Raw genomic sequence first — 16,455 nt, forward strand, 5'->3', positions numbered from 1 at the left:
AGTCTCAACTCCCTCTCCTTCTCTATTCGATGTTTTATGTCGCTTATTTGATGTAATCGAAATTCATCAACTTCATCGAGCGCTGGATATAAATCCATATTATTATTATATCATATAATAGTCTTTTATTGGTCTTGCTTAAATGTTTTGAGAGTATACATCAACCTTATCAAATGTATATTATACGGCATGAATATCTTAGTAAGAGAAAGGCTGTCACTTTTAATAATTTGGACCCCCTCAAGGGTTGCAACGGGTGATGCTCCAATATGAATAATACTGCAACGTTGACGTTGGTGTTTCTTTAGCCATTTAATCGATAGACCTGGGCCCACTTGCACAAAGCGATCTTAGCGCTAAGATGATCGTATCTCCCATACTTTAACATAGGCTTACAATAGTCTTAGCGCTAAGATCGCTTTGTGCAAGTGGGCCCTGGTAATATTTCGAAGGCATCTTCCGGTGCATCTCCGAACAAGACTTCAATAATAAGAGTAGAAAGATTAGGTATTGCACTCAAGTTCTGTTTAATATCATTGAATTCAGTAACCAAATTTAAACTAACATTTTTTTTATGCCAGACGAGTAAATAACATATGACCTGGGTTTTCTGGCAGGGGGGTGACTAACACACTTTTTCGTTTTGATGGGATATAAGCCCTGAGTACAACCCCACTATTTATCATCTTAGTTAAATTATGTGCCTTACCCATCATCACATACGGTGGGGTAATGGCGATATTCAGTAGCCACTCGATTTGCTTCGATCATAGTCCATTTATTATCATCGTTGAGAGTAAGATTATACGAAGTGTTTTTATGGAGTCTACTAACGTCGACATCGCTTAAATGTCCTAGATTACCTGTGAATGTAACTTCTTTCCGCTTGTATACATTATCTTGTAAGTGTAAAGCGTATAACTTACCATTGGTACCGGGTTTACCGAATCCTTCTGTGTCTCCGAGATCAGAAAGCGCAATTGTACATGTATTACATTGTCTGAGCGTTCCAGGGCCTGATGAATCAACCATTATTTATAATATGGAGTGTTACACTCAAGTATCCTATATATACAGGTTGATGTTTTACATCTAATACAGAAATTTTGAGATCTGAAATAATACCACGCTTTAATTTGTTATATTGTAATGATGAGAAAGATTCCGTTCTACCGCTATTGTATTTTTCATCTTTGACTGGAACAGCTCTGAGTAGAGTTGAAGGACTTTCTAGGTGAATATTATCCGTCGTACTTATCTGATCAAGATGGATGCACAACTCTTTATAGGGAACTAAATCGGGTAATTTAACTCCATGCACTGTTTTGTTGGGTGGTATTAATCCTACTCCGCGTGCAAGTCCAAGTGTATCTGCTATGTTCCAGGCAAAAATTACTTGCTTTTCTCCAGAGTTCAAAATCAGCATCCCATTCGACTCATTTTGTGTGAGACTAACTCCCAAAGGCTTAAAAAATTCATCATTGAGTGAGCATACACTGTAATACCCATCAGGTATAATGTGTTTTTTTCTATTTATTATTGTCTGAGTATTTCTTCTCGCAGCACTTATATTGGTCCACTGCGGGTAATACGTTACATCGCAGAGAACGACTTCAAGTTGTCCATCCGAGTTATCGATAGTATGAAGCAGTTCAATAGACTGACCATTTGTTATTCCCGGGAGTGTAACATACATATTAAATATACAGTGATACCATATCATAACTTAGATATGAAATCAACTTATATTACTAATCAGTCGATATTAGTAAGTGCCTCTGGTGCTAATTTTTTTGTTAAATTCCCTGAAGGTGCACACTCTGTTAAAGCACGATGTCGAAATCAGGCATGGTGAAAAAGAGGCCCACCGTAGTCAAGCTATCGTTCCGAATTCATTTCAATCTCATACTGATAGCCAAACAAACGTTCCGCTAATGTCCAATTAAATTTTTCAACGATAGCTTGACTACGGTGGGCCTCTTTTTCACCATGCCTGATTTCGACATCGTGCTTTGTCAACAGTTTAGTTATTGATCCCATAAACTCGCAACCAAGATCTACTTGAAATAGCTTAGGCCATTTTAGCGGTCCGCGTTTATATATGCGGCTCAGTGCATTAGCTACTTCTGTTGAATCTTTCGAGGTTAATGGCTCAGCCTCTTTGTATCGACTAGCCACATCCACTACGGTTAAAGCGTATTTATACGTTTTGCGTCTTACCTTATCATGGGGAAGAAACAAGAGGTCAGCCTGATGAACTTCATTCGTTGTAAAAATATCAAACTTCTTCCTCGGTATATAACGAGGTGCTGGTAAGTATATTTGCCACATCGCTTGTTTCTTTAACCAATCCTTGGCCACATCTTTAGTTACCTTAGCCGCGTTGGCTAATTTTTTATTGCTCCTATACCTTACCAATATCCTCGTGGGCTATAGTAAATTTTATTCATTATTAATTAATATTGATGTTTCTTTTAATTAGTCTTATCACGATTGTTGAATCGCATCATCATTTTTGCATAAAAAATTCCATCTGTAGTAGCAGTATAGGTATATAAATCTGACTCCAGTGGAAGTGAGCCAGAACCCCTATTACCTATACTACTTAAGGACTGATATTTATCGACTGCAGAAGATAAAATCCGGACCATTACTGAGCAGTGTAACCGGAGGACGGTCTAAAATCTCGAAGGCTCAATCAGCTAGAGATGTAGAACTTTGCCCAGTTCGGAGAACTGACAGACCAAACCGAGCACGCTCGCTTGAGTGTTTGTCGAGTTGGTAATGTTTGATGAACGTGCTCGGCTGGCTCCAAATAGCCGCGGAGCAGATCTCCTCAATGGGCAGAGCTGCGGCGTATGCTTGTGACGTAGCCACTGCTCTAACCGAATGAGCCTTCAACCTGGTAGGGGGTCCCTGCCTTGAAGCGTATACGCTGTACAAATGGTTGAAACTATCCACCTTGAGATAGATTGTTTGCTCGCAGGTGAGCCAGCCTTCCTACCGCCGTAACAGCAAAATAGTTGGTTATCCTTACGGATACCCTTAGTTCTGCTGATATAGGCCTTGAGGGTCCTGCGGACATCCAAGATATGAGCATGTCTTGCAGTGGTCCCCGATGAGGAAGGCTGTGAAAGAGCAGGTAGCTCAATAGGAGCCGTCACGTGGAAGGCGTATGCGACCTTAGGACGGCAAGAGTCCGGCAGCCGAATACTGACCCTGTCCCGGTGGAAGACAGTTAGTTGGGGATCGGCTGACATTGCCTACCCGTCTGCCGGATGTTACCGCCACAAGGAACACCGTCTTCCAGCTCAACAGCTGAAGAGAGAAAGACGACAGATCCCAAAAGGAAGGACCGGACAGCCAATCAAGAACGATGGGGACTGATCCGCTGGACAGGCGATCAGATCCTGTCCACACCTGCTAAAAAGTGCTGCACTAATTGGTGTGCACCCAGGAGTGCCCCGTCGACAGGGACGTGAAAAGTTTGAAGGTCTGTAAAAAAGACCGTAAATTCTGAGTTGGGTGGGGGGCGGGAAAATAGTGTATCAGTGCAATATAAAGATCGGAAAGATACATGCAAAATTGTGAAAACAGAAGCAAAGGCGTAATGTAGAATGTGTTTTGTAAAGCGATACTAATAGCCAATGTCTGTAGTATAATTTTAACACCAAAGGGGCGTGTTACGTGCTAAGGTGTAAAACCCGTAAAAAAGGGAAGTGTAGTTATAATCTAGCACACCACCTTGGGTTTATGTAAAGGAAAACCTGTACTTCAATTTTGTATGATATAACAAAAAACAAGCCGTTTTGATGGCCTTGGTGTTACATGTGTCAGACAGTGGAACTACACAATGGACGCCATTACGGCCATTTGAATTCAAATGTACCGTGCACGTGGCGTTTCTTCTATTAGAATTAAAACACTATAACTTTACAATGCGAGGTATTACGCCTTTGCAAGGAAAGAAATGTACCATACATAAAGTTTGGTCAGTCATGGTCTCTCAGTGAATGATTAGGTTCCTCTTTGAAACTTTCTTGAAAAAATCAAACGTCTTGACAGTCAAATGACATAAAGGAAAGTGATTCGGGTGAGAGTTACACCCCCTGGCGCGGGGCGCCATGGAGGGTGAGGCACTGTAAAGGTGGTCGTAAAAAGGTGGTCGTATATCATACAAAAACGAAGTTTTTGTGTGGTAACATTTTATTAATGAAAAATGGTAATGGTCATATAGATTTTTTTGAGAAAGGAAAATGCAATAAGTGCCCCAAGGAGGATTTAATAAGAAAGAGAATTGAGGTTGGATGGCTTGAGATAGATGTATCTATCATGTCAATAGCCATAGAGACAGCATGGCATCCACGTGACACTCACAATAATCAATCAAGTAGATGACATATGAACATATTCAGGAACAGGTACACACTGAATATCTACTGTGAATCTTTACATCACATAAATACCTCTTGCTCGTTTGAGTAGTCGAGTAAAGAAGTTCCCTGCAGGCCTGACTTCTGAACTGAGCGGACCAAATTCTGTGAGGCCTGTTGATATATCTGAGGGCTTTCTTGTCCCCATTTCCGCTCCAGAACCCCCTCCAGAAGCCACTCATGGACTACAGACACAACAGCTGCACAGTTCTCATTGTTGACAGGATAAGCAAACCTTAATAGAAGAAATGTCAATCACGGCAAACTTTACTACTTGTAACTCACTTAGAAAAGCTCAGATAAAGGTCTCTTTATCCTTCCATTAGCATTCACAATCTAATCAGTACTTACTAATATCCTGACAATATTCTACTTCAATAATTCCATTATTTCTTTCTTTCTTTTATGCCATGCTTTATCATATCCTGACATCCTATTTTCATCGTTCTCCATTATTTGATGGTTGAACTTATCGCAAAATATTGAAGAACAATGCAAGTTCGGAGGTCACATGAGTTGTAAACATGGGTAGCTGTGCTCCAACAACTTTTCATAAAACATGTTAAATATAAAAATCTCGAAAGTAAGCAAAATTTATATACAATGAAAACAACATATTTTGGACTGTTTTTCCTTTTTAACAAAATTGGCTAGTCAGAAATGACGATTTAAAGTAAACAAATCTTGTCAAAACATTACCAACTTCACTTTTCTGCCATATAGGTTAATTCTAAAATTTGACTGCACAAAACCTGATGATGCCTAGTTGTGAATACTAATAAAAAGTATTTGGAATTGATAAGATGTTGCATATTATCAAGTGAGGCAGGTGCATTTGATTTAGCAGCTGCATTACCCCTGTACCATATTCGACGTAATAAGTGCCACGAACTTACAAGCGCCCACTGCGATATTTGCCAATTGAACAATCCCAATTAGCACCCCTTTCGATTGATCAATGTACACAAGCCTTATTTATTTGTGTATAATACGCACTTGTGTGTTAATTAAATTCTGGGAAAATATATCTGTCTTATATAAATATCTCAGGCTGTCAGCATAAACCACGAAATTTATGATCTTTCAACGCTGTTTTTTTTACCAAAATAATATTCTAATAAGAGTCCCCTATTTATAATTTTGAGAGCGCCCTGGGTGCTTATTATGTTGAATATGGTAATTAAATTTCATCAGAGATTTAAAAGCATTTGTGGTTACTTTAGCAATTGCAGGGTCTTTTATTCAAGTAGCGGTGCCTACCATGTGGCTTTCAATCAAGACGATTTAACCAGTGCATATGATTTGGATCAATGAATTAATGATGCAGCATGCAGCAAAATGTTCGAGAGTTACCATTCCACTCACGAGACTGTCAGAGGTCATGTTGACATTGACAAGTTATTACAACTGTTACAGGTCATGTTGACATCGGCAAGTTATTACAACTGGGAAAACAACATTAAGGACCAGAAGAAGAGGCAGAGCTTGTTGAACACATCAAGATCATGAGCAGAGAAACAAGAAAATTAGAGTATGCACATGCCAAATCTGCTACTCAGGAAGCAATTGATAATTATTTTTTCAAACACTCCAAAATAATGACCAAGCACAAGCCCGAGGAACAGCATGTACACCGTTCTGAAGCATTGTTTGAAAACAATAGCCGATAGCCCCGAGCTTACACGACTCTACTCGCCTTATTTTGTGAGAGAAGTAGCCTCCAACCTCGGGGTATCGCGGTACTTGTCATGTATGCTAAACGGAACAAAATGCACTCACTAACCTTTATGTTTATTCGTGTTCTCTGTATCAGATATCATTCATGTTATCAAACAATGCATATTTTATTGATAAAACTTCATTATTTACATTAGTAGCTCCGAGTAAAAGCCGGGCCTCTCGCTCTGTTTGACAAGGGAGAGAACTCCATCGTATCGCGGTACAGAGAAAAGTTGTGTATGGAGGTCCGAATTGGACAAAAAGAGGACATAATTCTACCAACCACTTGGTATGATCATGCCAGACATCAGTGATTTGTCCAGACAAGTGCAAAGACAGCACAAGTAAAAATCTAAATGTGTTATCAGCAATAGGTATTCAATGCAAATTTACCGAAAAGTAAGAGAAAAATATTTTTATAAGTCAACATCAAAATATCAGAAATGATATTTTAAGATTGTTTAAAAAAAAATTGGATGACAATAATTTGTCACAAAATGGAAAAATGTTAAAAGTCAACAAAAATATATAAAAAGCACTCCTAGTATGCCCAAAGTATGTATTTATCTTTTGGTTACTAGTCATGCTAGTGAAGAACGTATTTCTAAGTTTGGCATTATGGCCCTTATGATCTCATACATGTGCGGACTACGTAACTTCCGTTACCTCATTAGTCGCCATGAATATGCAGATGATCTAGTTCAGGTCGATAGAGAAAGTTTATATATCGTTGGCCATTGATAGATCGGGGTAAGGCAATGTTAAAAAAGATGCCAGAAGTATGTATCAACAATTAATAACTCCTTACTTACAGCAGACGGAACATTCCGAGGAAATTGAAATTGTTTACGAAGTGAGCACTTCCTGGTTAATCATTTGCATTAACAGACAGCCGCTAAGAGGCGTGTCCCGCGTAAACTATCGGAAATCACAAATGCCGCGATACGATGAATGCCGCGGTACCACAGGGTCCGAGTATACCAGTATCTGCTCCAGTGACCACACCACAGCTGTAGGTTTACAAAGAGACCAGACTTTTCTCTTGTTTGTAAACAAACACACTTACTCTGAAATAAGAACAGACGGGCCTAATGCATGCCTTTCAGGTGAGCTTTACATACTGTTTTGCATAATTATATAGACATACTACTGTACTACAACTGCGACAGTGGGGTGCATGACAATATAGCTTTACACATCAAAGTAACCGTATCGCTAGCTCTCTGTAGGGCTTTGATGACAGCAATTGGAGGATAAATTCGCATTTTCTCAATGAAAGGTAAACATTTCATTTCATATGTTTATCTAAGGGTGTAGACTTGTCCAAAATAAAACAGATGAAAAACATATCGATGAACTGTGTAAGACATGACAATGTGACAGAGGTACCAGACTGACTGCAAGAAACGGTAAACACTGGCTTTGTATCAAATCAAGTTGGCAATTAGTATTTTGTAACTCATCTGTTAGAAAAACACACAAGCTCTCTCTTCAGTTTGTGATTGACGCAAGTATACTCTGGGCAAATGCTGAGCAGCACTTGAGAATAGAAATAGGCATTAACTAAAGGTATCAGTAATGCTTGCTTGAAAAACACATAGAACCGCCAACAAACTGTCCCTTTAAAATATAGCGACTGGAATGAGTGAATGTCAAAACATGTGAAAATGTCTGTAAATTATCGGGCCTCGACCAGACAACCCAGTGATTGATGTCACGAGCATTGATCCACACAATTGGGATACGATGTCATGTACCGATCAAGGCAGGGAGCCTAACCACCCGATCCCGTCAGTCACCCCTCTACAAGCATTGTCGCCTCTTGCCATGAGTGAGTGAGTGAATACATACATCAAACTTAAAGCTGCATGTCACATGATCAACATTTCAGCCATGTAGCGACGAGAGATTAGATCAGTCAATGAGCAAATAAGCATTCGACAGACAAACTGCGATGTCTAGCCAAAATAACGTGAAACGAATTGACATAGACAAACTCGATCTTGACACTTACGACGACGACTTTCCATGTTTACATTTACTTCCGGTATCAGATCTCGTGATATTGAAGGTTATTTTCGAACAGAAATGTCAAAATGGATGCTTTGTTTCAATTTGTAATTGCGTATAGGTATCTCAGAATATTATGGATTTTTGTGTGCTTTTGGTATTTCTTTTGTTTAGGTTTAACGACATACGAAACGAACGAAGCTAGTACTTCCGGTATTTCGTGGCAGACGAAAATACCAAAGTAAGTCAGACATATCGAAATTTGAGGTTCAACAAGTTACTGTACATTGTCATTCATCCAACTCGAGTTTTAGGATGTCATTTTGTTTCTTCAGTATCTCTCAAACAAATAACATCTTTTCTGTTTCCACTTTTCTGACGTATCGAGTGTAACACTAGTATGACTCGATGATGTTGCAAAATTGAAGCAAGAGTGTTGGGAAAACAACGAAACAGAAGACTCGAAGAGTGAGAAGTAAGAAGTCAAAGTGAAGGTATGTGTATTACTCTAACTTCTCAGCATGATATCTGCTTCATGATATATTGTGTAGATGCAATAAATTTCCAAGTCCCGTGAAGAGATTCGAACCACGGACCCCAGCAAACATTTTCACGTTGCCACGACGTTGTGACAACGTTGTGATAACGTTGTGATATTACGTCCATAGGAGGTTATTCTGAGGACTATCATGTCACAATGTTGTCAACTATCATTGTGTTAGAAAGTTGAAATATCTCATTATGTCCATTTGACTTTAATGGGTGGACTCCCATTGACACTTGTCAGCACAGTACGTTTAAATCTGTAAACAGAAATGGACCCAATAAAATCAGCATACAGAAAGGTACCCTTGGATGAGTCCATTCCGCCCGCAGTCCGTATTGCTCAATGCACTTAACCAGTTCCTTGAAAGCTTACATAGGCCTATACGACACATCATTGATGCCAAACCGCGGTATAATTCAACATGGCAGTACGCGTTTGTAGCTGCAAGTACGCACGTAACTGTCATACTGTTGTATGAGATGCATTCCAGTGTTCTATTTAAAAAACGAGCAAACATACTTGTTGTGTATGTATTATGTTATTTGTCCGACCCGCACATTGGAGGAACATCAAATCTTCAATACATAACAAAACCGTAGTTGGCTCAATCACTGTTTAATGTAGAACTGGCACTGCCTCACACAGCTGCCTAGGTTACAACAACATAATGACGTCACACCTAAAGTGACGTCACTGCACGTGCGCATTGGCGCACTTACAATGTAAACATACCTAACATGCACAACATTTCTCCCCCTTAAAAGAAATTACTTTCTACTTCTCTAACCAATACATTTACAATATTCAGAACACAGTACTATGAGCTATTTTCTAAAGTTATAATTTAACAATGTTACAACTTTCAACCACAAATGATAAACTCATATATATATGATATCTGCTACACATTGCTGAATACTTTATTCAATGACTTAATTGTCAAAACTGTCAGTTTCTACATTGTGTTCTCACAGGGTTAGTCTATCGGGAGGTTTTCTCACTCTTTCTGAACGTCTCACAGTTTGTTTTGCTGGTACATTTGCAATTGTCACCTCACTGTCTTCACACTGGTGTTCATCACATTGCTGTGATGCACTAGGTATTACGATAGGGTCGCCTTTGTTGACCCTGATACTTTCTACAGTCCCTGCACTACAGTCACTTTGAACAATCATGTTCTCGTTACCATGGTTACTAGTTGCATCTCTACACCTTAATTGATCAATATGACGCTTGACAGTTCTATTGCCAATGTCAACATCATAATGTCTTTCACCACATTTTGTCATCACCTTGCCAGCAGTCCATTTGTCTTCTTTGTTGTACTCACGCACCCACACCTTATCATTGTCATTTAGCTGTCTTGTGTCGCCAGGTTGACACAATGAAGAAGACTGTTTTGTAGCAACAACATCAGCATGATTAGGCTTGATTAAGTCAAGTCTACATCTTAGTTCTCTTCCAAGAAAAAGTTTTGCTCGAGTTTCTTGAGTTGTGCAATGGGGACTAGAACGATAGGCTAGCAGAAACCTATCAATCTTCTTCTGTAATGTTGCATCATCCCCTCTAGTTGATTTCATAGCTTGTTTGAAGGATTGAACAGCTCTCTCAGCAAGTCCGTTTGTAGCAGGATGATATGGAGCAGATAAGATGTGTTTTACACCATTACTTCTCAATAATGTTTCAAACTCATTTGACACAAATTGTGGACCATTATCTGTAACAACTTGCAGTGGTAATCCATATTTCGCAAACAAACCTCTCATCACTTTCACTGTCGCATCAGCAGTAGTTGAATTCATAACAATCACCTCTAACCATTTGGAATGAGAATCTACAACAATGAGGTACATGTCACCCATGAAAGGACCAGCAAAGTCCAAATGAATGCGACACCATGATTTTGATGGCCATGACCAATGATGAACAGGAGCTTTTGTTGGATCATTTTGAACATTACTCTAATATTCCACGATGCACAGCATTTTCCAGCATGCACTCGGCATCAGGTGAACGAGAAGTACAAAATGAACTGGTTTCAGTTTCGTGTTGAGGAGTAGGACTCGTCCGCTGTTTAGGGTACCGGGTACCTTTCTGTATTCTGAAATTAGCTGGGGTACATTTCAGTATACAGAAACTGACCAGGGTAATGTACGTGTAGTACCTGTGCCGACAATGACCCCTTCAGCCCCCTGACATCCTTACAAACATATGATAGAATGTTAATTAGCTCGAGGAGAGAATGGTTGAAAGTTCAATTCCCGGCCACGTCATACTAAAAGATGTTATCAGATGGTACTTGTTGTTAGCCTGTCTGGCATTAGGGAATAAGACAAGAACTGGTAGGCTCAGAGTCAGAATACTGTTTGGTATCCATGGTAAATTGTAGCATGGTATCTTAGCGAATGCACACACACACATACACACACACACATTACATAATGCTCTGATCATAACACAATTTGGAGCACTTTTAGAATACAGTACCACAACTTCTCGGGAGGATGTTCTCTGCTGTTAGTCACATGTCTCAAAGACAAGCAACCAGTTTTGTGAGAATCCGTCTAAAGAAATCGCAACTTTCGGATTGTTAGCCCGACAGTTAACTGACTGAGCTACGTTGACACTGTGAAACTAAGTTCAAATTTACTGAGTCATGTCTCCGACGTTACAGAATTGAACAAAAAGGGTCGATTGGGCAAAGAACACTGACAAAGGTTACGGGTAGGCATGGTGTCTCGTGACTGGTCTATGGGCACTTACAAGTGATCCCAATGCCATACTTATTCCATTCCATAATCTCCGAGATACCGAGTGGTGAGGAATGTTGAACTCACGCAAACGCATTAATGATATGGTATTTAATAATTCGTTAGGTGATTATTGTGACAGAAAAGTATGGTAGGGAACACTGTGAACGTAATGTGGATCATAGTAAGGAACGAGGGAGGCATAAGCATGGCTAGTGACACCACAAGGGCAGCGTTAGAAATTGGCACTAGTCGTGTAGTCCTTGCCAAACTGCCCAATAGTTAAGGTATCATAATGTCCAGAAGAAATTTGCCATATCTAAGGATTTTACTGTGTGTTATCATTAACGGGACTAGCGGACTAAAACTGTCAGTTTCTACCGCTGCAAGGGTGAGTCTGCTCTTCATTCATTTCCAAATAAATGAAGCGGGTGAGAGTGTCTTGTGTTAATGTTTCAGGACAATTTCCAGAAGCCAAAATATTTGACACTAAACCATTTCATCCTGCTTTCTCGATGTTTTTGTGTGAAGAATATTAGGAACCACTATAGAATCAATAATAGCCACTAAATGGGTACCTAACCCTAATGATAGTAAAGCTAATGTTGATTGATCGTAAAGGGGATGATCCCTCCAAGGGCCAAGGAAAGGGTTTGGGGTAACCAACCCTAACACCGGCAACATTTTGATGAGTTCAGCGCCAATGTAACTGATATACCTAATGAACTGCATTCTCGACTTTATAATGAAAATTAATGAATGTGCATTCATAAACTAGTAACTTCTATAAAATGTGTCGCTATATTTAGAAAACAAATATTCAAAATTCTCAACATCGCTGGGCTTATTCAATGATATTGTGTTTGGAGATGATAGATCACTATGTATGCCATATTTCGTCATAATTACTTTCATTGTTTTTAAAGTTTGTTATGGCTTAAAAAAAATAAAAGAATTGGTTCTCAGGCAACGACTTTTGAAAATAAAGTGTGGTCTGGCTGTAGTTTTTTTTTGCTTGTTCAAACTTGTATGTTACCAAGTAAACAGTTGTGTACCATCAACCTGGGAAAGGGCCTCCCTACATAAACAAGCATACAAACTCCTATTGCTACAATGACCATAATACGAGATGCACAGTAAAGCAGTGCGAACGCAAAGGGAAGTAACTGCATGCCATATTGGATCACATTTGTTTAAGTGTTAGTATTTTTTGTATTTTTTAAAAATGGAAACAAAAATGAAACTTGCAGCAGACTTTATGATGATGCGGGCAGTGAATGAGGACCAAGACTATTATGTTTTTTTAGCCTACGACAGGTTGTAAATTGTTAATGTACATATCCTTTTTATCACCACCTCTGCTCTTAGTATCAGGATATCGAAGTTCACCCACCTAAAGAGCAGAGTACCAGGATCAATATTGTAGAAATTACAGACATTACAATAACAGTAAACACACATGTTTAAAATACCGAATTTCGAAATAGTTTACTTTGAACATAACTAACATTTCCCATCCTAAAGCAGGCATCTTTTACTATTTTCTTTAATTTTTTGGCTTAAAAGTTTCAGCCTTGTCAGAACTAAATACAGCAACAATAAATCTAAATACATGTAGTTGCATTTTCACTGTTCTGTCTAACATGTCTAATGCACTATCGGTATCTGTAAGAACAGACATATATAATAAAGCATTCTGGCCTTGTTGCTAGGGATGCTGTCATTCAGACACTTTACAGTGATACATTCTAGGAACACTTACATGGTCCATTTGCTCAAGCACTGCCTATGTGACTAAACAACAGACCCCATTCATTTTGACACCGTAACAAGACATCTCAATATTAAGCATAGGACTCTAACCGATTATGTTAGAGGCGATGGTTTTGTGATTTAGTAACTGTTGAAACAGTTCAAAAGCAGGAATAATACATATTGGACATGTCAATGTTTTAGACAATCAATGTTGTCGTAATGCAATATCATGGTGTGGAAAATGTCAAATCTATAACTCTTCTAACTTTAGGTACATCTTGTTACTAATTGTTAATTTTTAAAAGTCTTTCATGGAGGTGGGATATGAAAGCATGACAAATGAGGTCAACAAATGAAGGCACCATACAGGAATTCTCGCACATGCATTCACACAGAGAGAAGACCCAAGGGGGGTAGGAGTGGGGTTGGGATGGGGGGCAGTTGATATGGGATAGTGTAGTTTCTCCAGGAAACAGTTCTGTCATACATTACGCATGCCATTATCGTATCAATGAAAGTGTGGGAAGTGATGTGAGTTATATTATTACCTAAATAAATTCAAACAGATTCTCAAACCACTCTTTTTGATATTACATTTGCAGTTATTTTATCAGATAATGTAATTATATTACCGAGAACAACAAGACAGCGCTGATACAACACACCATTTTGGTTCATGCACTCTGAGATATTTCACGAGGCTGAAAACAATTTATCTGTCAAATACATGGGATGCAGAGCAGCTTCCATGCAGACCTTTGGCAATATAGTTTCAATGGTATGATGAAATTCTAAAGTAGATTTCCTTGCCATTAAATCTCTGTTGTGAAAATCGCAAGCACTGTCCAGAGATGCTCACTTTCGACCAGCAACGGTCACTCTTGCACCCAAATGTTTGACTGAAATTGCTTGTAACACTATCTCTAAACAGCTACTGACAAATGATGTGGAGTTTATCTTACTCATGTTAGCGGCCCCACTAAACTTGTAGTCTTCATGGTCTATGTACTGTGTTATGTCAATATGAACTTTACAAACAATAACTTGTAGAAAGAAATGACTTCTGTCTTGTTATTGTTTGAATTCAACAAAGAATAAGCAGGCATATGCTAAGGTGTGATAATAGTATTGACAATTTGTCACTTCCCTAAAACTCAGACCATAGGGTGCATTTAGTCTTTTGTGACATTTTGACACATTGTTTAGAGTATCAAACAAACCAAACTGCTTTGGGACCATCAGATGCCATGATCGACCATCGCAAAGGAAAGTAACTGTAAACTTCTGTTCATGGGTACCTGGGTCAGGTAGGGCAATAGCTATTGTCTACTAATCCCAGCCCTAACCTGTTCTCTTTACAAGTTACATTTAGTGTTTTAAAATGTCTGTTCTTATCTTTTAGTTGACAGTCAAACCATGGATGACTACGTTACAGAACGTCATTTAAAACTGATGCGTGAAAGGTTGAATGCTGAGAAGATCAAGCTATGGTTGACCCCATATACTTTGGAATCCGGAGAGAGAGGGGATGTTCCAAAGGTTAGCAAATTCTTTCATTTGATCAGTTGTTCATCCAGGTCAATGACTCGGGCTGCAACTTTAGCCACTCATCTGAGAGCCTGAGTCTGGTAAATGTATTTCTGATCTAACATGAAAGCCATTAATAACACAATAATTGTTTTATGCACATTACCATATACTCAGTTGGTAAATGATGAGGTGTGGTGTGTGTAAGGATTTGATACTGACACAGTCTGGCTTCATACCCAAGATCAACTCTCATTTATGACCTTAGATGTTGAAAACGCAACATGTGTCACAATCACGTACACAAGATTCTTGTATGGTTCATGATGTGCACATTCATTGCCGGTTGCCAGGTCCTTTAATTGCACATGCAGATGTCAGTAAAAGGTGAAAGTGCAGATGTTGCTAAATGGTGAACATGCAGATTTGATAAATGGTGAACATGCAGATTTGATAAATGGTGAACATGTGAACATGCAGATATCAGTAAGTGGTGAACATGCAGATGTCAGTAAATGGTGAACATGCAAATATTGGGAAATGGTGAAGATGCAGATGTCAGTAAAATGTGAACATGTAGATGTTGGTATATATGGTGAACATACAGATGTCAGTAAATGGTGAACATGTAGATGTCGGTAAGTGGTGAACATACAGATGTCAGTAAATGGTGAACATGTAGATGTCGGTAAGTGATGAACATACAGATGTCAGTAAATGGTGAACATGCAGATGTCGGTAAGTGGTGAACTTGCAAATGTTGGTAAATAGTGAACATGCAGATTTCAGTAAATGGTGAACATGCAGAAGTTGGTAAATGGCAAACATGCAGATGTCAGTTAATGGTGAACATGCAGATGTTGGTAAATAGTGAACATGCAGATTTCAGTAAATGGTGAACATGCAGAAGTTGGTAAATGGCAAACATGCAGATGTCAGTAAATGGTGAACATGCAGATGTTGGTAAATAGTGAACATGCAGATGTCAGTAAATGGTGAACATGTAGATGTTGGTATATGATGAACATGCAGATTAGGTAAATGGTGAACATGCAGATATTGGTATATGGTGAACATAAAGATGTCAGTAAATGGTGAACATGTAGATGTCGGTAAGTGGTGAACATGCAAATGTTGGTAAAAAGTGAACATGCAGATTTCAGTAAATGGTGAACATGCAGAAGTTGGTAAATGGCGAACATGTAGATGTCAGTAAATGGTGAACATGCAGATGCTGGTAAATGGGGAACATGCAGATTAGGTAAATGGGGAACGTGCAGATCTCGGTAAATGTTGAACATGCAGATGTCAGTAAATGGTGAACATGCAGATGTCAGTAAATGGTGAACATGCAGATGTCAGTAAATGGTGAACATGCAGATGTCAGTAAATGGTGAACATGCAGATGTCAGTAAATGGGGAATGTGCAGATCTCGGTAAATGGTGAACATGCTGATGTCAGTAAATGGTGAACATGCAGATGTCAGTAAATGAACATGCAGATGTCAGTAAATGGTGAACATGCAGATGTCAGTAAATGGTGAACATGTAGATGTCAGTAAATGGTGAACATGCAGATGTCAGTAAATGGTGAACATGCAGATGTCAGTAATGGTGAACATGCAGATGTTGGTATATGGTAAACATGCAGATGTCAGTAAATGGTGAACATGCAGATGTTGGTATATGGTGAACATGCAGATTAGGTAAATGG

General features: G+C 39.0%; 2 protein-coding genes across 5 annotated transcripts in view; one reads left to right on the forward strand and one right to left on the reverse strand.

Moving 5' to 3' along the window:
• The window catches only part of LOC124126461 (1-phosphatidylinositol 3-phosphate 5-kinase-like), a 124,995-nt gene extending 116,783 nt beyond the window's left edge, over positions 1 to 8,212 (reverse strand). For 3 of the 4 annotated variants that reach the window (XM_048382647.1, XM_048382648.1, XM_048382646.1), the window contains exon 1: positions 4,467 to 4,668. In XM_048382647.1, the coding sequence (XP_048238604.1) occupies positions 4,467 to 4,581 (115 nt within the window). In that variant the 5' untranslated portion in view covers positions 4,582 to 4,668. Of the gene's footprint in view, positions 1 to 4,466; positions 4,669 to 8,166 lie in introns of those variants that run through there. The other variant, XM_048382645.1, reaches the window with a different exon arrangement.
• A 145-nt stretch (positions 8,213 to 8,357) lies between these two features.
• The window catches only part of LOC124126462 (NEDD8 ultimate buster 1-like), a 38,128-nt gene continuing 30,030 nt past the window's right edge, over positions 8,358 to 16,455 (forward strand). The window contains exons 1-2 of the mRNA XM_046489902.2: positions 8,358 to 8,656; positions 14,617 to 14,753. Coding sequence (XP_046345858.2) covers positions 14,631 to 14,753 — 123 coding nt within the window. The 5' untranslated portion in view covers positions 8,358 to 8,656; positions 14,617 to 14,630. The remainder of the gene's footprint in view (positions 8,657 to 14,616; positions 14,754 to 16,455) is intronic.

Source organism: Haliotis rufescens, unplaced genomic scaffold, assembly GCF_023055435.1.
Source record: "Haliotis rufescens isolate VD_foot unplaced genomic scaffold, xgHalRufe1.0.p SCAF_4, whole genome shotgun sequence".
Classification (NCBI taxonomy): domain Eukaryota; kingdom Metazoa; phylum Mollusca; class Gastropoda; order Lepetellida; family Haliotidae; genus Haliotis; species Haliotis rufescens.